General features: G+C 39.9%; 1 protein-coding gene across 3 annotated transcripts; it reads right to left on the bottom strand.

Annotated features, from left to right (window-relative positions):
* On the bottom strand, window positions 1–27,418 carry CCK (cholecystokinin). Of its 3 annotated transcripts, none has more exons than XM_075589101.1 (3): window positions 23,131–23,267; window positions 14,473–14,730; window positions 1–561 (listed from the first exon to the last, which is right to left on the bottom strand). In XM_075589101.1, exons 2-3 carry the CDS (start codon window positions 14,726–14,728, stop codon window positions 428–430), a joined length of 390 nt encoding a protein of 129 aa, XP_075445216.1. In that variant the 5' UTR covers window positions 14,729–14,730; window positions 23,131–23,267; the 3' UTR covers window positions 1–427. The 3 variants fall into 3 exon arrangements, with proteins under 3 accessions (XP_075445216.1, XP_075445215.1, XP_075445214.1); XM_075589100.1 differs by lacking the exon at window positions 23,131–23,267 and adding an exon at window positions 27,352–27,418 and having other exon boundaries at window positions 13–564; XM_075589099.1 differs by having other exon boundaries at window positions 25–564.

The raw sequence follows: 27,418 nt of genomic DNA, 5'->3' as shown, positions 1-27,418 counted from the left end.
ACTCAAACTTTTGCCTGGAACTAGGATTTGAAGACTGAACTACAACTAACAAGGTATTTTTCATCTTTTATTGGAGAAGCGTTTCCTGACAATGAGTGGAAAACATAGGTAGCATTTATATTTAGTAGAACATGGGCAGTTTTTCATCTACAGTTTATTGTGTAACACCCAGCAACGTGTGTTGACAAGAGGTGATAAATGAAATCATTTTAATGTAGTATATCAACAGTATATGATAAGAACCCCCAACAAAGAGAGAATGTTTTCTGGAAAATTCTGCATATGTATATTGCATTGTGTAGTTTTACAAACAAATTTACAAGTACATAATAAATATATATTTAGAACACTGATTTGTGAAAGACAACAAATTAATTTATTTCATCTGTACAGAAATGGGTGTATATTTTCTCTAGGGTTCAATGTTTTAAGAGGAGTACTCATATTCTTCAGCGCTGCGACGTCCAAAATCCATCCAACCCATGTAGTCTCTGTCATTTATCCGATGGGTAGGGTCAATGACAGGTCGGTTCGGAAGAACAGCATATCTCCCAGAAGGACCTGCTAAAAGAAAAAAGGACGCATATTGAAATGGGAAGTGCACACAGTCACACAACATATGTAGCTAGTATAATTAGTCGTTATATTTTTGGAAGAAAAAAACATTCATGTATTTGAAAAGATTCAAACTAAAAATACTGCAGACAATCAAAATTAGCATACACAAAGAACTCATAAATGGTTAAAAAAACAACAACATCATTATATAGACAAGTAAGCAACCAAAGAAAAAGACAATAACAATTACCACATTCATAGTCCCGTCTTACAGACCAGTTGGGCAATACAGTAACTTTGAACAAACTGGACTCTATGGGGCCTATTCTAGTAGTTCCGAATTGTGACAAATCGCTTCTAAAGTACACTTTAGAAGCAAATGTGTATGTTTTGCTATTCTGTAAGCCCTTTTCGCATGTCCAAACCATGTGAAAAAAGCTTTCCTAGAAGTGTTTTCATTCTGGCTGTGCAAATTAAGACGGAATAACCAAAATCGCATTTTCTTGCAAAATCAATGTAGTCTAGTAGCTTCGGAAACTGCAAAAGGCTAAATAACTTCATAACAACTTGCAGTGTGAATGGAAGGGTTGTGGGTTCCAATCCTGTTGAGTCTGACACTGGTGCACCCTTCTTCACAAGGGTCTTTAGACTGATTGGTCTTAGGGATATATTTTAAGATGTGACTCCTTTAAATATACTTTGCATAGATATTAGCATATCTCCCAAGGTACCTCTGGTATTTTCATTTTTCAGCACAGGCATCTCTCCCTAATTTATTTGGAGGGAGGTTTGCGGGGCTATATATAAACAACTGAAGATGCTATTAAGTTAGGAGGTCGCCCTCCACATGCAAAAGCCCTATTTCAGGCTTTGGAGGGAGTACAAATCAGGCGTTTTATAGAAGCAGTTTAGAAAATGCGATTTGCAATAGAGAATATAATTTTTTCACACATTTCATTCTGCTTCTTGTGAACATGCCAAAATGTGTTATTTGGCAAGACACATGCGGAGCTACAAGAATAAACCCCTATGTATTAAGGAAAAAGTGGTGAAATTCTGAAGCAAAAACTATTTGAACTGGATGCATCAAGGAAAAATATCCAGTTGAGAGCAATGCCATTTTTTTTAAATCTTTGCTGCATCTGGTGCAATAGTGGGAGCAAACGTTCATGAAATTTGTTTATTTTTTTTTGTTTATTAAACAATTTTCTACATGTTTTCTCCTAACTTTATATTTCAAATAACCTTTGTAATTACATTTATTTATTTGCTACAGAAGATTGGCAGTTTCCAATAAGCATTGGAAAGAAAGATAGAAGGAACTCTGTACATTGCCATGAAACCACTCTGAGTCTGAATTGAAACTTAAACCACATTATCTTATAGATGGACCACCCAATCAGAGAACTACATTTAAAATAATGCACTGCTACTGTATGTCAAATGTATAGATAGCAGACTGATGTGTAAGACATCATAAAGGATACAGCTGTAGCAAATTAGAAAATCTTAACACACAGTGTTATTCAGATATTTATTATTGACCACAGGTTTGACCCCTAAGACTCCTGATTTCGAGTTTGGAATTTAAATGATCCCTTTTCCTCCTATTTTGATGTGCCTGGATTTTCCGATTTTCTGATTTTTGCTCTCTCCCAAAAATGTTCAACCTGACAATGACAACAACAAAAAAATACTGTATCAAATCTGATGAGCCTATTGGGTTTCATTTTGTTTTACCCAAATGTCATATCCTACACTAATTATTTCCAGATTTTAAACACTGCACCAAAAGAAAAACACGAATTAGTTATCATCTAAAATTAACTATTCTTTTAATGAGGCCCTGGTTGAAGCTCAATGAAACATGTCTGTGAAGTTTAAAGCAGCATTACATTGGCAGTAGATAAATGCAGTAATATAAAGCAAAGCAGAGCAGAACCATTGAGCACTTCTGGAATGTGTTAAGTTTCTTGTAATTTCATTATATGGAATATACATATAAGGAAAACATATTTACTACATGCTGTAAGCTCTCCTTCAACTAACACGAGTTAGGAACCCCCTACTATACAAAAGGACCATCTTGTTGGTTACCACGCTGGGTAATAGAAGGCTGTGTGTTAGCAGAACTCAAACATTTCTACAGCTCTGCGGGTTTTGGTTATTTTAATGGGATGCTATTTTCCTAATTAAAAAAAAAATATTAATATGTACACAAAGAGCAATACAAACAAACATTTACAATGACATGATTGAAATATCTGTTGTGTCAGGGGACAGCGATGTTTGATTTGCAATGTAATTTATAGCACTGGCTAAACTGCCCTATGAATTATTGCTGGTCCTTGTGGCATTGCTTTTTTCTCCTTCACCATGTGTTTTCTAGTACAGAAAGTTAAAGAAGAACAAGTTTATACTCTTCCAGAAGCCAGAGGGGTTCATAAAAAATAGTGGCATTCTGACTCCAGAGCACAAAATAGTACGATCTCTGTGATTTTATTTTATATAACGCCAGTGGGGAGAAGAAAAATTGTATGCTACATTAAAAAATAAATAAATAAAAAGTGTAATCTGCCCTCAAGTTTTCATTTTGTCTACGAAAAAGGTGCTGTGAAAGACAATGAAAGTGTCCAGAAACGGTGCTCACGTCCAGGTGTGAGATTTGCATTGTCCCATTCTTTTCTTAAAACAGTTCGTCTTTGTCAATGTGCTGATAATGATGTAACATGGTTACATAGTAGATGAGGTTCAACCTATGCTAAATTTAGACGACACGTGTTTATGGTAGAAATGTGCAAATGTCTTTACATTTTGGCCGTTATTTTTCTAACACTGAGTTTCTGTGAAATTTCACGAGAGTTCCCATTGTTCAGAGTTTCACCAGTTTTGCTGTAATTACAACGGATCATGAATAGAATTTTGACTGTTTCACAGAAATGTACCACGTGACCTTTCTTATTGAATGTATTTTTAGCGATGCTTGCCGATTCGCAAAAATCCTAGGCATATATCTTTTGGTTTGCCAACTATTAATACATCAGTACTATTATACATCAAAAGACAAAAATATCCAATGCTACATCCAATGTGACAAAATACATAGTTAAATACTGCAATGTTAGTATTCCCATGAGTAAGGGACATTTAGTTAAACCCTTTGGTCAAAACGTTATAAGTCTGCAGCCACGTCACGGCATGACCAGCATGCAGGTCCTAACACTACCTATGAAAATTCTCATTTACCTCTGCTGGAGGGAGAATGGTTTATATAGACCTGTCCTGTACAGGTACATGGAAAACCTGCTACTTAAAAAGTGGGGTGGGGTGTTTATTAATACTATTATACATCACAAACATCCTTTGAGCAGGATTTCCATTCTGCCAATGTATCATTTCAGATGTGATGATGCTGTTCATAGGTGGTAATACTACATTGTATTATTATTGCAATATTACTTGCTAATTTTCATAAACAACCAACATGCTTTCTTTGTTTTCTCAGGGTATTGTGGATACAGTATGAACACAGTCGGTTGTCTTAATGCTGAATTTGCCTTTGAGGTTTTCTTCTTAAATGTGCCTGCATTCAAATGGGGTTTCAATTGGAGATATGAAAGTCGCTTAGCTTCAAACCCGAGGTAAAAGTGGAGGAAAAATAAGCACCAGATCTATCAATGTAAAAATAATTTGACCTGCAATGTGAATCCTTCTGTTTAATATGTATGGTGCCGTTTCATGCTCCATTTTTGCCCTAATTGTGCAGCCTAGAGGAGACAGATGCATATCCCCAGTCTATGACTTTATTATTATTTATTTTGCAGGCTGCAGATGTGCAAGTCTATACATATGTACAGTGGTTGACAAATCACCAAAAAATCTACTCGCCACACAAAAAAATCTACTCGCCACCTAGTACCAAACGTGTGCTGCTTGGGCCAATATTTACTCGCCCGGGGGTTAAATCCACTCGCCCGGGGCGAGCAAATGTATAGGTTTGTCGAACACTGCATATGTATATAGCTAAATGTTGAAATGTATAACACTCACATGGGGCTTTATGTATCAAGGTAAAAGTGGTGCAATTCAAGGGCAAAAAAGTTGAACCAGATCTATCAAATAAACAAAATCCTATTGCCCTAGAATTCCCCCACTTTTTTCTTGATATATATAGGCCCCATAGTATATGAACATCCATTTTCAATAGTGACCAATGTGTAATATCACTTACTTTGTAGCTGTGTCACTAGAACTGAATGAGATGAACTCACTAACTGTGTCGTAAGTTTTAATTAGGACTTCTTAAGATTCCCTAATAGTTTAGAAGGATAGTGTTAAATATATATATCTAATTGGTTATTTTATAAAACATATATAATATGTAACTTGTATATCTACCCTGGCCTGAAACTAGAATAATTCATTTTGCAATAAATTCCCCACAATGCCATTCTGTTGCCTACAAGACAAATGAATTAACAATGAAAAGACTGTAATGAAAAGAGATTAATATTTTTAACGCCTTGCCTTTACACAAGGGGCCCCACAAAATAAATAGATGGTTAATGATGTGTTCATTTATTCATGTATTTCTTTTGTGTAGTCTACAATTATTTAACTAAGCTATAAAAATCAGCAAAATACAATCAATATGTCTATAAGTTGTAAGAAATTATGCCCATAACTGCAAAAGCAGAGAACATTTATTAAAATACTCTTTTTATTGTTGGAAAATATCCTTGTCATGGTCTGATTACTGTTACAGTATGTGCATTGTTGTCTATGCACAAACATCCAAGATAGTGTGTTTTTATGGTTAGGAACGTGTAATTAATTCATTTAATATGTGTATTCCTTAGAGTCAAACTATCGTGGTAATATGTCGTTAGCCTTTTCTCATTAGCAGGAAAGTTGAGAGTTGTTTCAACGCAGTGGGATGAATAAGAGGAGCAATTACATGACAATACTTAGGTTGGGATTACCGAAACACTCCAGCATTAATGCTATTGACTTTAATTGCCTTTAACACCGGGTTGGGTTGCAATATCATACATTGGCGCTTAGTTGATCTCCCCCATGTAACATTTGTGTTTCTCTTGCTGCCTTTTTCCTCCATTTTTTTTCATGTTAGCACCAGGATTTTCATTTGAATCGGGCCTACTGATACTTTGATCTATTTTATTTATAAAATATTTTACCAGAAAAAAATACATTGAGAGTCGCCTCTCGTTTTTAAGTACTGTATGTCTCGGGCATCTTGATCTAAGAACTTGTGTCTACTTGCACCTTACTACAGTACTTGAATTTAGAAATACAGTAGCCCTATGGACAGAAAGGACAAGTATATTTCATTTAAAGTGCATTAATACTACTGCATTCATATTATTTCTGATAACTCCACTACATAAGGGGACGTCGGCTCTCTATATTGCACTAGTGTATGGAAACCTAAATGGCTGAATTCTGTTTTAATGCAATAGGAATTATCTGCACCTTTTTAAAGAATCATTTATGGACTTTACTAGATCATTTGTGTATCAGAGAGAAAATGGAGAACAGCAACGTCATTCATGTGAAGCAGGAAATGTCAGCATATCAATGACTAATTGTATATCAATTTTAACATTGATAGGTTAAAATTGTGTATGGTTTTTATAGCAGAGCATCCGATTTGCCTCTTTTGAATCAACCTACAGTTTACTGATGTTATACATGTATTACGCTTCTGATATGGTAGTATCAGGACATACCACTTATTGTGGTGCTCTGTATAGTGCATTAATATGTTGCTTTATCTCACTTGACCTGATGTGTGAATACAGGGGCTGAAAAGTTAAAATCACTTATCACCACTCAGTCCCTCATGATATATATGAGGACTCCTACTTGGGGATTATGTATTTTTTATACAATGGTCAGTATCATATATCCCATTATATATTAATAATGTAGGGGTGCAATCTTTGTTAGAGCTAGAATGATCCCATAGCAATTTACATGTTTATAGGTATTAGCCATTTGTAATTGATGCATTAAAAAAAATCAAACCCCTATCGGAATTTTTCTTTTATTTAAACAGGGAGTTTTATTTAACATGGTTTCTTAAAACTTATCAGAGTTTTCCCTTTCTTCACCTGCCCTATCGACCAAAGGCAAAGGGCCCTCATTTTTCCTCTGATAGGTCCTCTCACAATGCAGAACACTTGATTAAATGCTTAATTGATTGATGAATTAAAGTGTAATGTATTTAAAAAGTCTGTTAGTGAAGCTTTATGCCACATTTACATGAATGGATTTGAACAATCAGCTAACATGGCATTAACGATTAATCCAAGTGCTGCCGGAAATATTACCTCCATTCAAATAAATGGGCCCAAAATCTTCTTCAAGCTTCAAAGCATATTAAATAAAGGGCCAAAAAGATCTTCCAGAACATGTACAAAGTGCAGAAATGCTCTATGTAAAGTGACTTCATGTTTCTGCCCTTGACTAATATATTATGGGCCAGGTCATAGTAATTGCCGGCTTAGAGAAAAAAATACCACGTGCACGCAAAGTTATTTCTTAAATGAAATATATCTAGAATGTTGAAATTGTCTTTGTAGTGCAATAAAAAAAAGTACTACAGTAGAGGCAACGTTTATTCTAACATTTGCCGTAAACTAGCCGGGTTACATTCTGGGTATGTGCTGGGTATGTTCTGGGCTAGTTTGAGGCACGTTTAAGGCATTTCTGCATTGACTAACGACCCATAGGATTAACACAGCAGGGATCCCTGGCAGTCCAATTCAGTTTGAATGGGACTGCCAGGGACCCCCGCTGTTAATCTGATAGGCCATTAATCAATGCAGAAATGCTGGGGCTAGTTTATATATCCTTCATTATGTTGCTCAAAATTTGCCTTTCTCAAATTTTAAGGAACTTAACACAATTATTGAGGGGAAAAAATGACAAAATGTTTGTTTGGTGCGCTACAGTGGATTACGAGTTAGAGGTGTCTGAAAATCACAACCTTGAAAAAATGCTTGGATGAGCCATAGCTATTTATGTAATAAGTGATGGGTGGCAAGTAAATTAATGAATAATTACGTTTTCAAGCCCCTTGTGAATACTTGTAACCACACAAGTTGAAAAGTGCAGCCGCAAGTAACAGATCATTATATGTTCCAGGTGTGTGCTACATAGGTCTACTTGCTATACAGGTTATGGGGAAGTGTACGTTTGTTGCAGATTATGGCACCATTTGATAGGCCAACAATGATCTCCATAAAGTATGTGTACACAAGTGTGACGGTAGAGGGTAGCCAGCCTGCATAATAAAGGTGAAGTTCAGTTTGCTACCCCTAAAACCGTGGTTCCCCCGGCAGCTTATCAGCACCTATAAGATGGGGACAATGGGTATGTGTTGACCTCTTATGTGTTATAGGTAGAAAACTGGGACTTCAGGAACGGAACCCTAATAGTGGATACTGGTGGCAAAAAGGGTTAACATATCTGTAAAATGTCTTGGGACAAAGTTACCGGTTGTCCCATAATTTTACCCACAAATCACGTCTGATTTGCGGGTACGCGTATGCCTTTTCATAACGGTATGATTCCCTATTAATATTTCCCAGCCAGCAAGTTCTTGGAACTTGGTTTTAATACTTGGCTACTAGGACAAGTTTACCCACCCCAATTCCCGAGCACAAGTTATAGAAAATTCAATTAGCCAGGAGGCCCGCATAGAGATGGTGGATCAAAGGTAAGGATGGGAGTAGTGAGGTGTTGGGCCATCTGGTTGAGCGGGGAAGGGCGGATAACAAGGTCCAGAGACAAGGCTCCCCGCGGGGGAGACTCTTTGTTCTCTTAGGCACTGTGGAGCCTACCCAGCGGGAGGTATGGAGCTGGCAAGGGGAAGCTGTTGCTGGTAGGCACGGTTCCCATTGGCCTGTTCGAATTTCCTGCTCACCAACTACCTGAGCCCCTCGGTACGCCCCCTCCACTGATGGGTGCAGCAAGCTTAGCCTCCAGCTTGTGACTATGATCCATACTCTGATTGGCCGCCCGTCCCTGTTCCATGTTAGACATACTGTAGGACACTGAGGTCTATGTAAAGGGACTGCACGATCAAGGCTTGTATGAGTACGAGGCTTGTGAGACTATTCCTAGGCTTTGTCCGGTGAAGAAGAGGCGGGCTTTTCAAAGATGCTTTGCTCGCAATAGCAAAGCACTCAGCATTGAGGTGCCGGAAAAGCCTAGCCAAGCTGAGAACAAGTTCTAGAGACGCGGCCAAGTTCTACTATCAAACGAAGACACAGCAAGTGGGGTAAGCCAGGTGTCTATCCCATAAATAGTACCGTGGTGTTCCTGGACGTGACATGAACACAGGCGCCCTGCTCCTAGCGAGTGGTTGACAAATCACCAAAAAATCTACTCGCCACACAAAAAAATCTACTCGCCACCTAGTACCAAACATGTGCTGCTTGGGCCAATATTTACTCGCCCGGGGGTTAAATCCACTCGCCCGGGGCGAGCAAATATATACACACACACACCAGTCCAACAAGAACATTTCTTATCTGTTTCTGTTGTTGCTCTAGGGAAAGGCCTCTCTGTTCTCCTGGGTCATCATCCTTGTGTTCTATGACACTTTCTGTGTCCAGGTATAGAGGTCTGTCCCCTTGTTTTGCTGTCAGCATACAGTCCTTTTTTGTGCATCAAGACAACATATTTTCCTCGGGTCAGCCCAGGTTTGGGCTAAGGAAATCTCTGCAGTCCTTCTCATTATGTCAGCCCAAATGTGAGCTAAGGAACCTCTCTCCTGTTTCTCACATCCGGCTTATAAAGAAGTCATAATCAGCCAGGTGGAGTCTGGTTGATTGCCTGTGTGCAATTAACCAGCACACTGCTGGATTTAGAGGCAGTTTCTCTCAAACAGTGACAAGTCCCTATTACATACCGCCCCTGTTTGTGGGAAGCTCGGGCTTACCATGGCCAAAGCCCATGCTTCCACTGTCACTAGATATATCCCTGTGGCTCAAATGAGAGTGGATGGAGAACGACAACCCTCAGTCCCGCTGGGATTGGAGCACTTTCTCCAGGTCAGTAATGTCTCCTCAATAAGGTGCTTGAGCTCTGCACTCTTCAGTTGCTCGAGGAGGACATTTCCCAAGAACAGTCTTTCTTCTGACCGCTTTGTCATGTATTTTCCTCTATGTCAGGCAATCCTTTCTTCCCCGAGTTTAGGGTGACCACCTGCATCGAGTTCTGTAGCCATATTCACGGGTGTTTCAAGCTGGGCGGAATTTTTATCCATACCGATTGACTCCCGTGGCGTCTCAGTTTGGTAGTCACCTTGTGTTGTACCCGTAGAGGTGTGAACACCGAAACAGTTCTGCCTCAATCTAGCCAAAGACTGTATCTTTCTAGCGGCTATCTTCATTGTGAGGAATATGGCTTGGGCCCTGGGGCCATAGTAGCATGACAGTATTGGTATTGTGCTTCTCAGTCATAATTCGGTTCTTCTTTCCTGACTTGTGTGGAAAGCCGATCGTAGTAACCAGATGGCATTGTGGGTGCGCTTATAGCAATGTACAGCTTGTTGGGTTGTGATGTAGAACCTATATCTGGATTGAATCACACCAGCAGCTTCTTCCATTTTTGTGTAGTATCTTTGCAGCAGACACTTCCTAACATTTGACTGGAGTAAGATTACACACAGCTTCAAATGTTCCTAACTCTTTCTTTGACGTTGCATTCTCCATATGGATTGGAGAAGGCAGGCTGCTTTATTCTGGCTATTTAGCCAATGAGTTTTCATTCTTCTGTAGGCAGCCTGTGTGTGGTGAGCGCTGCAGAGCGTTTGTGCAGATTTTTTGCTCTTTCCAACCTTGTTTGGACAAGAGCTTTGTAGTACTTCTGAATTACTCTGCTGCTTTTCTCCCTTTTTAAGAAGTTTAGCTTATCAACGAGAGAATGTTTCTGGAGCTTGCTCTGAGTGTGCATCAACGCATTCTTCATTATATTTTGGAGCTGTATGGATTTCTTTGCTCGGCCGCAGCTGCTTGCCTCAGTTTCTGGACCTTCTTGTGCTCCCTCTTGTACCGAGTCACCTGGCTTCTAAGCTTGGCCTCTAGCAATGCTCTGGTGATGCTCAGGGTAGCCTTCAGTTTATCATGCTGCTTTGCGGGGATTCATTGGGCAATCAGACGTTCCTGCAGCACTTGTACTTCTTTAGCATTGTGTTTTCACTTTTTACAGTCTCAGTAATATTCAGGGCCTCCTTGTAGTTCTCTTTCCATTTACACACTTCTGTGTTGAGACTCCCGGTCTCCCGGCATGAGACTTCTACCTCTAGGTTGAGGGTGATAAGCCCCTTCTGAGAGACTTTAAGATCCATATTAAGACTGCAGACAGATTTTTGAGAGACGTCCAGCTCCTCAGGGAGACTGTAAAGTTCCTTTTTAGAGACTTCCACCTCAGTCCGGATACTGCTAACCTCCTGGTGTGAGGCATTCAGTTCTATGCGGAGAGAATGAACCTCATTCTGAGAGACTTCCAACTCACTATGGCAATCGCAAACCTCTTGCCGAAAGACTGTAATCTCTTTCAGTGCCTCCTCATACTTCTGTTTCAGATTTGCAATCATTCAGTCAGACTTGCCCTGCTTTTCATCCATGGTGGTAATAGTAGTGTTCGCAGTATCTAGATCCGTCCGTAGATCCTCCAATTCGGTCTTGGCCGCAGAGAAAATTGTGAGCACAGTCTACTGTAGCTCAGCATTATTTTCTCTCTCCATTTTCAATTCTTCACAGAGCAGATCACAGTTATGCCTGGTAGCTTGCAGTGCATCTTCAGGGCTGGTCAAGTGATCGTCACTCACGGGTTCCGGCTCCGCTTCCCTGGTATGGTTGGTTGAGGGTTCCTCACTATTAGCACCGGACAGACACTTAACAGGTTACATAACTTCAGCCTTGAGCCCTCTAGGTATTCTGTCATCCGTGTAATGAAGCCTCCATTTTCTCTAGGCTGCAGGGCATCTCGGATCCCCTTTTTCTCCGCGGTATCTGCAGACATATCTGTTCCTTCCACGGTAAGTGAAGACCGCTTTTCTTTTTCTGCCTTTTTGTTTTGATGACTCCGTCACATCAAAGATACTGGGGTCTCTGTCTTTTTTGGAACTTCAGCAGCTTCACTGTATCCGGCAGGCTTTTCTTGCATTTGCGTTAGGTGGCAGGAATATTCGGGGTCATAGAGACGTGTTTCTTTGGTGCGTACTGAGTTTAGGCACCTCCACCATTCTTGGGGTGTTTTGTGGGTGTGACTCGGTTCAGGTTCCCCATAAGAGATATCTTTATCCTTATCCATATCCTCATAGGACCGGAAGGGCCACTCTTCCATTGGGTAGCGTACATTATAGGAACACCACATCTTTTCCTCCATTTTGGTGCTATCAGGTGTATTTTTCTTCCTGACCTCGGGAGGCGCTATTGCAGCTGTTTTCACTGTATTTGCTAGAACCCCAGCTGGTAGTCCTACAGGCGGGCAGACTTTGCTTGCAGACTTCATAGCTCTCACAGGCGTCTCTGTAGACTTTTTCTTTTTCTTCTTTGCTTTGGTACAAACGAGCCGACGAGTATTCTAAAGCTTGCCTTAAACTTGTCTTAAACTAGCCAGGTAACATGCTGGGTACATGCTGGGAACATTTCAGTAACATTTCTGCAGAGGCTAATGGCCCATCGGATTAACACAGCAGGGGTTCCTGGCAGTCCCATTCAGTTTGACCCCCGCTGTTAATCCGATGGGCCATTAGTCTGTCTGCAGAAATGTGTGAAATGTTGCAGCATGTACCCAGCATATACCCAGCATGCACCTGTGTCTTTTTGGAGATTTCTCCAGGTCTGTTTTAGAATAATCGTCGGCACTACAGTAGGTTCTGAAACATCAGCAGTACTGTGCACACATTCTTTCTCATCAGTGATACTGGATGTGCCCTTCCAAGTAAAACTTCTGTATCTTCCTTGTGATCACAGCACATTGTTGGCTGCAGCAGTTCCTTGGTACTTAAAAAAAATATTCCTCTGGCTGCTGCCCTTTTTCTGGGGTCACATAGGGATCATCCTCATCATCCGAATAAGGCCTGAAGAGACACTGCTCCATGTAGCTGGGCTCTTTACACCGGGAACACATTTTCTTCCCCATTCTTGCAGAGTCTGTATTTGACTTCAGCAGGGCGGCCATATTAAATTCCCAGGGCTTATTTTTTCTTTTCTTTCACAAGTGATGGGGTAGACTCTGGTCACAGCATCAGTCCCTTGAGTGAGTCACTGTCTGTCGCCGTCCTCCCAGTCAAACTGTGGCATTGTGGCTTTCTCCAGTGCAGTTGTAGCTTTCCTGTCTGGATTTGCAGCCCTTTAAATCTGGTCACTTCTGCACATGATTTTTTGTTTTGTTGTTGCAGGAACTGTATGCAGGCAAAAACACAAAAAATTCATAGGCAGTCTCTGGAGCCCCTTTGAACTTCAAAGGCCACCTCTCACCCCCAACTTCTGACACCATATGTAAGAGATATGTGCAGAGGTACATTTAATGGAGACCGATTAGGGTGAAATTATATCTTGGCTTTATTGCGCCTTTTCCTTTAACAAGGCAAAACATCCAAAAACAAACAAAATAAAGGCCTACTCCACTTTGAAGAATAACTAAACCTTTACTCTAGCTCTTTCTAACTGGGTAGGTAGCTAAGCTGGTTACCATCCTATATATATATATTTTATATATATATATATATATATATATATATATATATATATATATATATATATAGTGGTAACCACCCTATATATATTATATATATATATATAGGGTGGTAACCAGCTTAGCTACCTACCCAGTTAGAAAGAGCTAACTTTATAATATTATACATACATACACACACACACACACACAACAGTCCAACAAGAAAGTTTCTTATCTTTTTCTGTTGTTGTAGCTGTAGGGGAAGGCCTCTCTCTTCTCCTGGGTCAGCATCCTTGTGTACTATGGCACTCCCTGTGTCCAGGTAAAGGTCTTGTCCCCTTGTCTTGCTGTCAGCCTACAGTCCTTTTGTGCATCAATACAGTACATCATATTTTCCTCAGGGGAGCCCTGTTGTGGGCTAAGTAAATCTCTGCAGCCCATCTTCTCCTTATGTCAGCCCAAATGTGAGCTAAGGAATCTCTCTCCTGTTTCTCACATCAGGCTTTTATAGAAGTCCTAATCAGCCAGGTTGAGACTGGTTGATTGCCTGTGTGCAATTAACCAGCACAGTGCTGGATTTAGAGGTAGTTTCTCTCCACAGCCAGTCCCTGTTACAGCTGGTATGGTCATTGTGTCCACATCTTACATATGCTGCTGTCCAGATGTACTGAGTGTTTGTTCAGTTGAGTCACACTCTGCATATTCATTGGCTTGTGTAAATTGAGAACTGCTTTTGATTGGTTGGTTGGGGTGGCTTGGTTTGTGCATTAGTACATTTATGACTGCCTTTAGATACAGACCACTTTTTTTGTTTGCTAATTTTTTTTATGTGGATTGGCTTTGAACACTGAAACTTTTTGCTAAATCCGACATATTTGTGATATTTCCTAATAGTCATATGTTATCTTATTCCTGTATCCATCTTTCCAAGTATCTCTGTAGTAAATCTTCCTTACACAGAGCTGGTTTAATTTAGACTGTAGTTCTGGCAACACCAAGTGTGTGTGGAGCAGAATCATAGCTGTACATACTCTGAAATTACCACAGTACAATGTACTGTATAATGTTATATATTTACTCAAAGAGACCAATCATGCCAAATATGTAATTTTATATAAGGCACATGTACTATATATGCATGATGTAACTAGCATGGATCAGCATGAAACACTGACTTGAAAGGCCAAATCTTACCTTTTCTGGTTTGCTGGAGATATTTGGCCAACATAGCTCCAATGTTAGCCTTTTGGTCACCATTTCCATCAAGGCGTTGAAAGGGCTTTATCTGGCCAGTAGAGGACGCACGAAGATGTCGTGGGTGCTGTAAGAGGCTCTGCTGCTCCATTTCAGGGGCCCTTGGCTCTTCATTCATGGATCCTGTGGTCTGCTGTCCTATTGAGCTCGTAGAGAGCACAGCAAGTAACACACAGATGCATATCCCACTGTACATAGCTAAAAGAAAGAGAGACAGCACTTTGTCAAAATGCATCTACAGTATATAGACTCTCAGAGCAAGCTAAAAAAAAATGATAGATTTATGTAAATTTGGTTCTTGGACCTTGGTTTTTCATGTACAAACCCATAGTATCATTTTGGGAGAGTTTTGCTAAGCAAGGAGGACACTTACCTTAAGTATGTCAATTGTTCAAGCAAAAATTGTTATGCTTAGCACTTTGGAATACTGAGAAACCAAGCTCTTAAAAAAACAATTGCGTTTCTTAATTAAGTGCTGTAATTTATTCTTTGAAGCACACTGAATGGAAAGAAAGGCCTGTTTAGTACTTGATGATCTGAAAACATAAGTACGTAGCTTTGTCTGTCTGTGTATACAGTAGCAAGTGGTTTTCAAAAGATGGTCCCTGGATCACTAGGGGTCTCCAAAGACCTTAGTGGTGTTCCTCAAAGCCTTTCAACATGTACTGTACTGTACGTCTGAAATCTCTCCCTTGCAGTTTATGCATTTTCTATCACTAATAAAGGTGATTTTTTAATAACATGTCCAGTATATATAAAGTTACATGTTGTTATACAGTAGATAAATTGATGCGCTAAGTGTATGTATGGTGGTCCTCAAAATTATTATAAAAAGTAAAGTGGTCTGTAATATGGAAATAGTATGTTGATCTGTATATTATCATTCGTAGATTAAATGTGCTTCTACTGTATGTAGAGTATGCTCTCCATGAAATCAAAGGCATGGTTGTTGTGAATCCATGATATGAATTGGATGTTTTCTGCCCAACTTTCCTTCAGTGCTGAGCCCACTCTAAATATTAGAGATGCTACATGGCAGGGAACTGCTTATTAACATTATCTGAGGTTCCAGAATATCACAATCTGCATTTACCATTTAATGTACAACACTGGTTTTCTTACCAACTGTACCTCCATTTCAAGTTGTGGAGTATCATTCAAATACCCATAACATTACAGTCATACACTACAGAGCGATCAGTCTAACTATTTCTTTTACATTTCCAAACAGAAGTATAACTATTTTTTATTTATAAGCTTATGAAAAAGAGATTCATTTTTGATGGGCCATGGTATGGACGACCCCGCTGAGTGATCAGACTGCCTAAAGGCAGTGATCGCGTCTATATGGTGTGCGGGCGCATGCGGAAGCTGGAGGGGGCACGCGTTGCGCAAGAAATCAGTTAAAACTGATTTCTTGGCACGATGGGCTGGTCACGTGAGCGGTTCGCCCAATGAGGGCGAACCAGCTCCGTGACATCACTGGCACGCCCCTAGACACGCCCACGGATGGTGCGCATACCATGGCCAGGGAAAGCACTCGCTTTCCCTCAGCCTCAGCGCGCCTCCGCATAGGCGAAGTGTCTATGGACGCAGCCTTACTGTTTTTAGAGCAGATAAAAGTTCTAGCTGTGTTGATTCTGGGGTAGTTTGTTTGCTCTAAATTTTTATGGACCATCAAGTTTCTTTAAAGATACACCAATAAGGGACCTATACTGTTTTGTTTATCTCTACACACTATAATTTATGAATGAAAAAATATCACCTTGGTCCAATAGAAGGAATCACAACCTACAACAAACCTGTTTTGTTCTTAAAAGAAAATTAAAAATTACATGAAGTCGAAAGAGCTTTTACTCAGTGGTTAGAATTTCTTAAATCGTTCACTGTACCACTACGTTTTGTACTGTAAGTCACTTTAAATAGTATGCTGTATATTCTGCTTTCTACATTGTGTTTTATTGTGGGGAAGGCAAAGCTACAGTATGCTGCACTGTATGTCACATTTCTATTCAAAATAATCCTTTTGTGCCTATTACACTGATTACAATTAAAAATCTGTGTGTGCTGTGCACGCGCATAGTAAGTGAAACTTATTTGTGTGTTGTCAGCAACATATAAAGTAACAATAATATTATTACTGCTTAGAGCATGAGTAAATTTGATTGGCAGGGTCATGTTTATTGGGCGGTGTTCGGCGGGCGGTGTTCGGCGCATCACTGGGGTGTGTGTGTGTCAGAGTGTGCGTATGTCAGTGTGCGTGTATGTGTGTCAGTCAGTGTGTGTGTGTGTGTGTGTCAGTCAGTGTGTGTGTGTATGAGTGTCAGTCAGTGTGTGTGTGTCAGTCAGTGTGTGTGTGTGTGTGTGTATGTGTGTATGTGTGTCAGTCAGTGTGTGTGTGTATGTGTGTCAGTCAGTGTGTGTGTATATGTCAGTGAATGTGTGTACGTGTATGTGGCAGTGTATGTGTGTGTCTGTCAGTGTATGTGTGTCTCTCTTTCTGTGTCCTGCCCCTCTCTCCTGACTCCCCCCACCCCCGGCAGAGCTGCGGACCCGCAGGGGCTCTGTCTGAGTCTCCTGACTCTCACTCTCTCCCCCCCGGGAGACGTGGCCGCACACATACACACAGCCGGGGAGACAAACGCTGGGGTTGCGTGCACGCAGGACCCCGGACTCGGTGGCTGGGACTCGGTGGCTGGGACTCGGTGGCTGGGACTCGGTGGCTGGGACTCGGTGGCTGCTGCTTGGCTGTACAGGTTGTCCTCGGGTGTGAGGAAGGTGTCAGCCGTGTCCAATGGGGACGGGATGCGGGGCCTGGCCATGTTCATATCGGATATCAGGAACTGTGAGTACCCAGGCAATTAATGCGTGCCAGGGGGTAATTCATGCGTGTCAGGGGGTAATTAATGCGTGCCAGGGTGAAATTGTTGTGTAAAGGAAACCTGATATCAATGGCATAGGGCAATAGATGGGAGCATTCAAGACAGTGTAATGGGAAGGGGGCAATTGCTGTGTGTGAAAGGGCAGATACAGAATACGAGGGGGGGAGAGAAGGCAAATGCGGCATATTACTGAGAATCATTAATCAGGGGGGCAATTATTGTGTGTGAGGTGCATGTTGAGGGGTCAGAAACTATAAAGGGGCAAATTGAGGATGCTGGTAGGGAAGTAATGCGGGCGAAGGGGCAATTTGTGTGACGGGGGGCAATGGTTGCAATTAGCTGACACGTGTATAGTGGTTACTAATGTATAAGGGGAATTTATTTTGTACAGGCCGGGCATATGTGAGGGGCAGATACTGTGCTTAAGGGGGCCCCCCCTCTGGCAGTTCTGCGTGGGAAGCGGCACGCTCAAACCCCCCGCTTCCCGCGTTACCGGAGCAGGAGCTGTGAGAGGCGACAGGGCACATCGCTGGCATATGCTGACAGCGCAGCGGGCGTGTGGGGGGAATTGGCAGCCATTAGGAGCGGCGCCGGCGGTGATATTGTCCCAGTTACCCTCCATGATCCCAGGGCTCCTCTCCTCCTCCGGCCCCGGCGGCGCTCAGTCAGCGGGACACAGGGAAGGGGAAGTGGAGGTAGAGAAGAGGGAGGAGAGAGGCTGAGCAGCGACTCCTCCTCTCACAGTCGGAGGACTTGCGGGGCTTCCGCCATCTTACTACATCCACACCCACAGCACCGGAAGCTCTGCGCCAGCCATCTTGGTATACCCATGGCAGCGGACGTGTGGGGGTAACGGCGGCCGTTAGGAGCGGCGCCGGCGGCGACATGCCACAACAGGTGTGTGGGGGGAGCGGCGGCCGTTAGGAGCAGCACCGGTGGCACAGCAGGCGTGTGGGGAGGGGGGGGGGAGCCGTGACGTCACTTCCGTTTCACATTTTGTCTCCATCTCTCCAGTTTTGCCCCATCAGAATAGGTGCCACTAAAGAAGTTTCACTTCAAAAAATACTTGTCTGAAAGTTGTATTGTATTGTTAATGAGTATAAAGAAGAATATAAAACATCTGACATTGTAAAGATAATGGAGAGCATATTGTGTTTCCATAATTAATTCAACATTGATGACATACTGTACAGTATAACATTATTCAACTGAACAGAAAAACAATGAAATTAAAGAATTTAAGATTAGCAAAATAAAGTAGGGAGATTTCACATAATTACTGAATCTGATTTACTATGACAATTTTATATATATATATATAAATATATTTATTTATTTATTTATTTATAAAATATTTTACCAGGAAGTAATACATTGAGAGTTACCTCTCGTTTTCAAGTATGTCCTGGGCACAGAGTTAAGACAAATAATACATGGTTACAAATACAGTTACATAAATGAACAAGGTATACATTTATATACAAGACATTGCATGCACAGTTAAAGAAAATATATATTATGAGCGTATGAAACAGTTACAGACCAGATTAAAGTGTGAGACAGCCTTAGATTTGAAAGAACTTAAGCTGGTGGTGGATATGAGAGTCTCTGGTAGGTTGTTCCAGTTTTGGGGTGCACGGAAGGAGAAGGAGGAACGTCCGGATACTTTGTTGAGTCTTGGGACCATGAATAGTCTTTTGGAGTCTGATCTCAGGTGATAGGTACTGCATGTGGTAGGGGTGAGGAGCTTGTTCAGGTAGCTGGGTAGCTTGCCCAGAAAGTATTTGAGGGTGAGACAGGAAAGGTGAACTTTGCGCCTAGACTCTAGTGATGACCAATCTAGTTCTTTGAGCATTTCGCAGTGATGTGTGTTGTAGTTGCATTGGAGAACAAAACGACAAATTGAATTGTAGAGGGTGTCAAGTTTGCTAAGGTGGGTTTGAGGAGCCGAGCCATATACTATGTCTCCATAGTCAATAATTGGCATTAGCATCTGCTGTGCAATACGCTTTCTGACCAGGAGACTTAGGGAGGATTTGTTCCTGTAAAGTACCCCTAGTTTGGCATAGGTCTTGGTTGTCAGGGTATCAATGTGCATCCCGAATGTTAAGTGGGAGTCAAACCATAAGCCCAGGTATTTAAAACTAGTGACAGGTGTTAGGGTGGTTTTAGCGTTGGTTCTAATCAGGAGCTCAGTCACTGGAAGCTTTACAAATTTAGTCTTGGTCCCAAATACCATTGTTACAGTCTTGTCAGTGTTTAAAAACAGTTTGTTTTGGGAAATCCAGTTTTCGAGTCTCAAAAAGTCAGACTGAAGTATGTGTTGAAGGTCAGAGAGGCTATGGCTGTGTGCATACAGGATTGTGTCATCTGCATACATGTGTATTGAGGCTTCCTTACAAGCTGTGGGAAGATCATTAATGAACACTGAGAAGAGTAGGGGCCCCAGAACAGAGCCTTGCGGGACACCACAGGTGATATCCAGGGGGTTGGAGTTAGAGCCTGAGATTGGGATCTTCCTGATAGGTAGAACTGAAACCAGTTTAAAGCATGCTTCCCTATTCCAGAGCTCTGGAGTTTGTTAAGCAGGATAACATGATCAACTGTGTCAAAAGCCTTTGCAAAATCTAGGAATACTGCACCAGTGAGTTGTCCCCGTTCCATTCCACACTGGATTTCATTGCAAACTTTTAGCAGGGTAGTTACGGTGGAGTGTTTGGGACGAAACCCAGACTGGAATTGGCTAGGGAAATTTGTCTTGGTGTAGAAATCGCTTAATTGGGAGTGGACACATTTTTCCATAACTTTGGATAGAATTGGGAGAAGTGAGATTGGCCTGTAGTTTGAGACAGTGTTTTTGTCCCCACTTTTGAAGATTGGGACAACTCTGGCAGTTTTCCAGGTCTTAGGGATATGGCCTGCAGACAGGATAGAGTTGACTATGGACGCAATTGGTTTGGCAATGGCTGGGGCACCAAGTCGTAGGAACCTAGATTGTAGTAAGTCGGGTCCACATTGGCTGCTTAGTTTTAGTTTGAGGAGCGCTTGTGTAATCTCCTCTTCAGATACTGGGCTAAATTGAAAATTGTGGGCAGTGTTGGGAGGGGGTGGGACTATAGGGGTACTCCCAGGATGAGATTCAGGTTTGGGGTTTGTGCTGCGTTTCGCTAATAAGTTAGTGGCACACCCCACAAAGTAATCATTGAATGCATTTGCAATGTCAGTGGGGTTTGTCAGAGTAATATCCCCCTTAGTGATATTACTTGGGTTTGATTACAAAAAATTAATGACAGAAACAAGTGGGAAGAGGAATTAGTCAGTTAGTCTTTTGTGTCGAATGAATAAAATGCATAAACGTTTCTATCACCTATTTTATGAGTAATCTGTTCTTACAGTAACTTGATGTGTTCTTCTGTATAGAGCTATCCAATAAGGATGATGAATTAATAACTGGGAAAGTAACTTTTCTTTGAGGAGCATGTTCTATTCTGATAGTGATAACACTTTATAAGAAAAAGCATACAAGCAGCAATTCCATTGCAAGCCCAACAACCAGCATAGAACAAAAGGTCATACATCAAATCTCCTTTCAATTACTAAAGTTACCTTACAGGTTGATTTAAACGTTCATCTAATGTCTTTTTAAAAAAAAAAGCCCTTTTAAAAATGAGGCTTTAATTTTTCCACTGAACACAAAATCTAAATTGACCCACATTTTGTCATTCATCAAAATACCTATCTAAAATACATCTGCACTTTTAATAACCCATCCATTCCAATCCATTAGTCAACAAGCTGTATTGATTATACATATTATACTGTATATGTATATGGTTGAAATTTGCACAAATTAAAAAAAATGCTTACTTTTTTTTGTTTTTGTCTTTCTTTCCAAAAATACATTTTAATTGGAAGACAAACGATAGCCATATTATGTACATAGTGACATGCAGTAAATATTACATATAGGAAAATACTGTATTTGGGTGGACTTGTTAAACATGTCACTCCCTCCTCAGTGCCCTGCCCATGCAATAGTTTGCTGCCTATTTTGATACTAAAGACCTTCTCCAGCTGTCAAAATTCTGTAATACATATGAAGTCCTCCAACACATTTATACTTAAAGGATCAATGCAACGTTCACTTACAATACAATAATGTACACCTAAATTTCACAATGTGTTAAAATATTTGTCTCCTGATTATATGTAATGAGCTCTATTGAGTGAACATTTTTTTTAGTTAATAGTGTAAACTGATTTATATTACAATTGTACTGGGGGAGGGGGGAGGGGGGGATGGAGATGAAAATCCCTTTGCAGGTAGTGTTACCTTTTAATAGACCAGTATGTGACTTTTTCAGACAAGAGGAAAACACTTGAGCTTTGAAGACCCCACAAGTCTAATATATGCGGCTTATAAATCAATTTCAGTAAACACTCTTCTGCATGGTGACATAACACAAAGCATTTATATGTGCCAAAGGGCTTAGAAAATTAAACCATCATTCCAGGTTACATAATGTTTTAAAATATGTTTAGATATGTATGCAGCATTTGATTACCTTTAAAGAAAAGTAATTACCTACGCTGCCGATTGATCCGTGAAGATCAGGCTCCCTGTGTTCACAATATGGATGACTATGAATCTATCCTGCAGTCAGTGAAACAATGTCAATATAACCTTACTGTATATTAGGAAGGGTAACACATTGTGACTGAGCTGAGAGCGGTAACAATGAAACAATGAACAGACTCCTGCTGGAAACACGGCAAGAGATCTGTTTGTGACTATTTGCTGCCACATCTCTTGTACTGATGGGGAGAGGGCAGGGCTCAAAAAGAGGTGTGCCAGAGCCTGCTATAGCAACCAAAGGATGCTCAGTACATTAAAACTCATTAAAATGGCATTAACAGTTGGAAAGGGTAAAAAAAAATGCAGTAAGTATTATCTAATACTACAGAACTGATTTATATATAGATATATGAGAATAGGATTGTGTCTATACAGTAGCTGCTTTGATTCTTTCTAAAGCATGAAACAGCAATGTGTGTATCAGTATCCCCTGAGGGTACGTATATCAACTACCAAACCGAATCCCTCTGACAATTAGTTGAATTTGTTTTTAACAATGCAATAGTATAACATATACCCCATAAAAGCTAAACCCCTCTTCTCTACAGAACGAATTGTGTTGTGCCATAAAGCAGAAGATTAGAACAATTAAATAACAGAAAATATTATTTTCACAAGTAGAGTTATAACATTTAGATTGTATGGCATATTGATGTTAATTACAGTATACATCTTCAGTGCATGATCAGCATGAGTCCTGGGCTTTAATATTTCATCTTAAAGAGTACAGAGGATCTGAGTTATGGATACATCACGTTTAAAATCACAAAAGAGAAGGAGATAATCCCTGGAATGTACCAAGATATAACACTTGCATGTATAAGAAATGTAATCTCACACAGCATTTCATTATATTAAAATGGTAAAACATGCAAAACATTGACAGGTGAACATCTTATATTAGTTATTATTATTAACATATTATTATATTACATATTATTAACATATATGTTTCTGTATATATATATTTGTGTGTGTGTGTGTGTATATATATACACACACACACACATATATATGTACATACATACATACATACACATTAATGCAACAAACAGGAATAGTTAAACTGAAACTGCTTACCTTTCAGAAATGAACTGCTTTCCAAAAGTGAAGCAGAAGAGCAGTGTTCAGGACAGACAAGTTACTGTACTCCTGATAGCTGTACTGCCTCTTATATACTCTTCCAATACTGTCATCTGTTTGTACAGGACTGACGCAAACAAGGGATCACTACATGCTCAACTGGATGCTATCAGGTCATAACAAATTAATTTCCCTCCAGGGGAAATTGAATCCAAAGCTACAGTATCCCCTGAAATTGGCATACAGAACCATCTTTACCATAGCCCTCCTATTTTATTGCCTCTTAGTCCTTGGAATAGGATGGGTTTGGTTTCTGCATTCTAATGCCAAATACACAGAGAGAAGAGATGGCAGGGGTTATCTTCTTCTTATTATTATTATTATTCATATCAGGACTGATTTATACAACTGTCACTTTAATTTAGGATTCGTTACATTGCTGGAAAGGAAACGTACTGTAGGGAAGTCTTGTTTCATTCTATTTCATGCAGTACTTTTTTAAGCCCCAATTTATATCAAAAATAATAATATTATAACACACACACACACACACACACACACACACACACACACACACACACACACACACACACACACACACACACACACACACACACACACACACACACACACACACACACACACACACACACACACACACACACACACACACACACAGTAAATGATGCATTTCTTGAATACATACAATGTGGCTTCTGCTCCAGGTTATCCTGATTGTATCAAGGGTATCTTTTGCGCAAGTTGTAAGGTAAAGCAACGCACAATACAGTACCGTACACCGACCTGTCACTGAGATCAAGAGCTGTGCAGATGATCCCTCTCGCTCTTTCCTTCTGCCCTTTAGTTTGTTCAGAAATGAAATGCTGAGAAAACAGCACTAGTAATAACCCCCAAATCTCCCACAATGTAAGTTAGTGGGTAAAATAAACTGTAACATGTCAAATCGATTATGTCTTGCATATAGTATGTGAGCCACGTGGAATAATTGTGAGCCAACTTTATATTGTATTACACATGGGAACATTATTTGAGGTAACTGTGTGTGTCACTTTAGCAATTGGAACGGGCATCGTTTGATTACTGTGTAAACACTTTAGTTAGGTAGTAACAGAGTAAGCTCTGGTACAATAATAATAATATTAATAGTATTATAAAAACAACCTTACAAACATACCGGCACAGTAATTCTTACTGTATGTGAAAAACTTCGCATATCTTCTGCAATACTCACAAAAGGTTGCTAAAGAGGTCTTGCAAAAATAATGTGGAACTATAGCGACCTAGATTGTCTTTTCAATTCTTTCCCTTCATCTTTTGTTAGTCAATACTCTCCTTTTTATGGGAAATAAGTGCAGTGATTAAATGTGAGTCGAAATATTGTGGTAGGGTATTAATATTGTACAGGTCTCCAATATTCCTCTCTCCCTCTGAAAATAGTTCGGAAGCCAAAGTCTTTCTCCAGGTGATGTGAAATTGATAGAATGGAGAAGGGAACCTAAGCCAGTTTACATGTGCAGTATTTACCCTGTACTGCTGAAGGATGAGCTTATATATATAGTATATATGTGTGAGAGAGAACGTTAGAATAACTGAGATAATTTGATGTTAAATCCTTTTTCCAAATACATATATTTTGTAGCACATTACATTTATATTATATATTTAGTAAATTGTTTGAAGATGATGTCTGATGATCTGAAACACCATTTGTGTATCAGAACATACACATGATATATGAATATACTGATGGAGGTATAAGTAAACTGCAATTTTGACAAATGTCTTGGAAGCCCCTCCGGGCTCTAATAATGGGCGACTGAGTTCACAATGAATCATCATCTCCTGTGCTTCTAAATCCCACAAGTGCAATGTACTGTATGCATTGGTAGACTTGCCTCCACTGACTCCAGGAAGTATTTCAGTTTTCTAAGACTGTTTGTGAGTTTGGGACTAGAACCCCTAAAATGAAACAATGCTGCTTACCTTTTCAGATATTAATAGTGCATTTCTGACCAACACAATGCCATTTATTTATATGGCATCAATTTACTTCATTATTTTTTATATATTGAGGTAGATGAAAGGCAGTGACATACACAAGATGATTATAGAGTATTGTGTACATTATTGTAGACACGTGATTCGACTGTACAGGTTTTATGATTTTTTTAAAATTATTGTAATAACAATTTTTTAATTTCAAATGTTCGAGGAAGATATTCTACCTTCGTATTCTCATAGCATAAATATACCATAAATAATAGACAATGGTGTCCATAGAGCTTTGCTCGCTTTTTACAGGCACTGTGCTCCATTGCATATGAACACATCGCCTATGGAGTTTAAACCAGTGATTTCACATGGAAACTGCACAGAACTGGAGGAGGAATGGAAGTTAGAACCAATGACTGAGTTGTCACGTGCTGCTTTTGATCCAGGTGGTGCATTGTATATTTCCCTTTTTAAGGACATGGTTAACTAAATAACCTGCAGTCACATATAACCAGTTTATTGGTTATATTTGCTAAGGCCCCTAGGATTTTTTATTGTGAAATTTACTTTTAACAAATGGCTAACTACTGAATCCAACAAAATCATTGTTCTACTACTCAATTAGCATGGGTTGTTAACTGGATTACTGACACTTAACTCTTATTAGATAAGAGTGTTCTTAACATATGTTATTCATAGAAGGAATGAGGACAGGTGTACTCTTGTTGCATATGTAGAAGGTGGCACTAACCATTTTAAATAAAAGAATAATCTTAAAAATTGAAATCACAAAAATAAGTGGTTAACAGGAGGACACACAAGCGAGCTGTTTTTACAGTTGCTATAGGGGCTGTCCATGGGACACCAGTTGTGTAGATCTAGGATGGTTGAATTACATAATTTCATTATTTCAGTGACCCCACATGTACAAAAATACATTGGTTACGTTTTACCTGATGAAAAGTTATGCACATAAAATACTTCCATTCAACTGTGCACATAAAGTACAGTATGCAGAACATATTCTCACTGGTTTGGTCTGTAATACCACAAATGTGTAACTGATTTTGGTCATTTTAAAGTTTTCTAATAGTTATTATTACTCTTAGCATCGTGTTCTTGTTATTACTACTACTACTACTAATAATAATAATAACTACTACTACTATTACTACTACTATTAATAATAATAATAATAATAATGTTATTATTATTCAAATATTAATACACGTGTAACAGTACTTATTATCCATTCGGTTCATATTACTTATGCTGCTTTCAACGTCAAACTCAAACAGTCTATTTGTCTGCTGAAGCCACAGACCGTTCATTATACATTACTGAGATAAGGGAAATAATGTAACTTTTTGTTGCTGGAAATCTATATACTAATGCACCTCAGTAGAGTTTTTTTTAAATCGCTGTTCACCAGGATCACAGACCAATAAACTCAGTCATTGTTAGCTGTTGGATTCCCAGCAGAGGCAGATTACAACCCTTCTCCAAACATGACATTACCATTTACACCGCTCTGCAAGATCTATAATGTTGACATAGTAAGCAGCAGTTTTGCTGAGACATAATCCAAATAAATCCGATTCCGTCTCACCTCTACCCAAATCAATCCCCAGCTACGTATCCATGTCTATTTCCCCACATCGATCTCCGACATCGTTGTCATTGGCAGGTGTTTTTTTTATCTGTCTTCTATCCATTAGCATAGGATCATAATACGGTCTAAACCACCAGACAAGCACAGCTCAATAAAGACAAACAAACCAGGCTGGTGATGAGGGATCCGCTCAAAGTTTTATTTTGCTTTTAGTGGATATCATTATCAATACTGGAAGCCCTACCTGCATAGCCCCAGTCTAGACTCCGGATATTGCTGTCCTAGGTAACCCTTTCAGGCCAGAACATGTGCGATTCTCTCACCAGTCTGGAGACGTGAAAGCTTCACAATGTAAACATCCTTCGCAGAAAGAGGAGATCGACACACAATGCTCTGAGAACGTGAGCTGTCCATGGTGCTGATGCAAATGTGATGTGAGCAAGTTTACTTACAGTGTGAGCGTTCTCATGCACCCAACTCTTATCATGGAGTGTGTGGGACAATGAATTCCATCAGCCCTTTGTTCCATTACCGACAAGTATCTCAGATGAATGAACACTTCTCAGATCACCCTGTAATAATATATGCCTTACCTGAGTTCTTTCTCTTCTCCTCTATATGTAATATGGAAGATACAGTGCCTTGGGGTATCACACTGAT

Source organism: Ascaphus truei, chromosome 2 (genome assembly GCF_040206685.1).
Source record: "Ascaphus truei isolate aAscTru1 chromosome 2, aAscTru1.hap1, whole genome shotgun sequence".
Taxonomy (NCBI): Eukaryota; Metazoa; Chordata; class Amphibia; order Anura; family Ascaphidae; genus Ascaphus; species Ascaphus truei.
Note: the sequence above shows the minus strand (reverse complement) of the source record. Positions and strands in the feature narration are given on the sequence as shown.

Coding starts and splice junctions, on each gene's coding strand:
- CCK (XM_075589100.1), bottom strand. CDS start 14,728: ATGTACAGTGGGATATGCATCTGTGTGTTACTTGCTGTGCTCTCTACG. Junction 565..14,472: donor TCTCCAGCAAACCAGAAAAG/GTAAGATTTGGC, acceptor TTTTTCTTTTAG/CAGGTCCTTCTGGGAGATAT.